This window comes from Cariama cristata, unplaced genomic scaffold (genome assembly GCF_000690535.1).
Source record: "Cariama cristata isolate BGI_N322 unplaced genomic scaffold, ASM69053v1 scaffold24000, whole genome shotgun sequence".
Classification (NCBI taxonomy): domain Eukaryota; kingdom Metazoa; phylum Chordata; class Aves; order Cariamiformes; family Cariamidae; genus Cariama; species Cariama cristata.
This window is the reverse complement of record NW_009594423.1, coordinates 1,350-2,351: the sequence shown is the minus strand read 5'-3', so window position 1 is coordinate 2,351 and position 1,002 is coordinate 1,350. Positions and strand designations below refer to the sequence as shown.

General features: G+C 63.6%; 1 protein-coding gene across 1 annotated transcript in view; it reads right to left on the bottom strand.

Moving 5' to 3' along the window:
• Positions 1-1,002, bottom strand: part of LOC104160033 (fibroblast growth factor receptor 1) — a gene marked incomplete at its 5' end in the record, with an annotated part of 4,198 nt that overhangs the window by 2,422 nt on the left and 774 nt on the right. The window contains 4 exons of the mRNA XM_009698088.1: positions 1-175; positions 320-430; positions 562-683; positions 835-980. Coding sequence (XP_009696390.1) covers positions 1-175; positions 320-430; positions 562-683; positions 835-980 — 554 coding nt within the window. The remainder of the gene's footprint in view (positions 176-319; positions 431-561; positions 684-834; positions 981-1,002) is intronic.

Here is a 1,002-nt window from a genome sequence, read left to right as displayed (position 1 = left end):
TACTCCATGCCCCGGGCCACCTGGTAGGCGCAGGAGACCAAGTCCTTGAAGGAGAGCTGCTCCTCGGGGACACGGGTGGGGTTGTAGCAGTACTCCATGCCGGGGGGCCGGCGGGCTTGTAGGTACTCTCGCAGGTTGCCCTTACTCGCATACTCCACAATCACATAGAGGGGTCCTGCGGGAAGAGTGGGATGAGCTGCCGGATCACGGAATGGGGTCTCCGGACCCTGTGGGTGCAGGGTCAGCCCCCTCCCGGTGCGTGGATGGCAGCAGGAAGGGTGGCAGAGGGGATGCCCCCTCCCCACTCGCGTGCCCTCACCATCCTGCGTGCAGGCTCCCAGCAGGTTGATGATGTTCTTGTGCTTGCCGATCATCTTCATCATCTCCATCTCGGAGATGAGGTCGGACAAGTCCTTCTCCGTGGCGTCGGCTAAAGCGGTGGAGAAGGCAGTGGTCAGGGTTGGGGGGCCAGGCTGGGTCCCCCCATGTTGCACGCACACAACTCGAGCCAGGGCTGTGGCATCGTGCCAAGACCCCTCCCTCCTTCTCGCCACCACTTACACTTGAGCATCTTCACCGCCACCTTGGTCACTCGGTTTGGCTTGTCCTTGTCAAGGCCGATGGCTTCTGCCAGCACCACCTGCCCGAAGCATCCTTCTCCCAGGGGTTTGCCCAGGATCAGCCTGGTGGGAGAAGAGACCCTGACGCGGGGGCCGGTGACCGTGGGGGGGAAGCAGGGTCGGTCACCGGCATCGGTGATGCCACCTTTCTCACCCAGCTCCCACCCAGGCTGCTCTGGCAAAAAAACCCCACGCAGTGGGGATGGGACCTCACCTATCCCGGGGTAGCTCCCAGCGTGGATCCTCAGGGAGTTCGTATTCAGAGACGCCGGCTAGCATGGGGGTGCCGCTGGAGGAGAGCCGCGAGGGCCGGACCAGCATCACCCCCGAGTTCATGGAGGAGCTGGAATCGGCCGACACCTGCAGCGGGGACAGTGGGTTA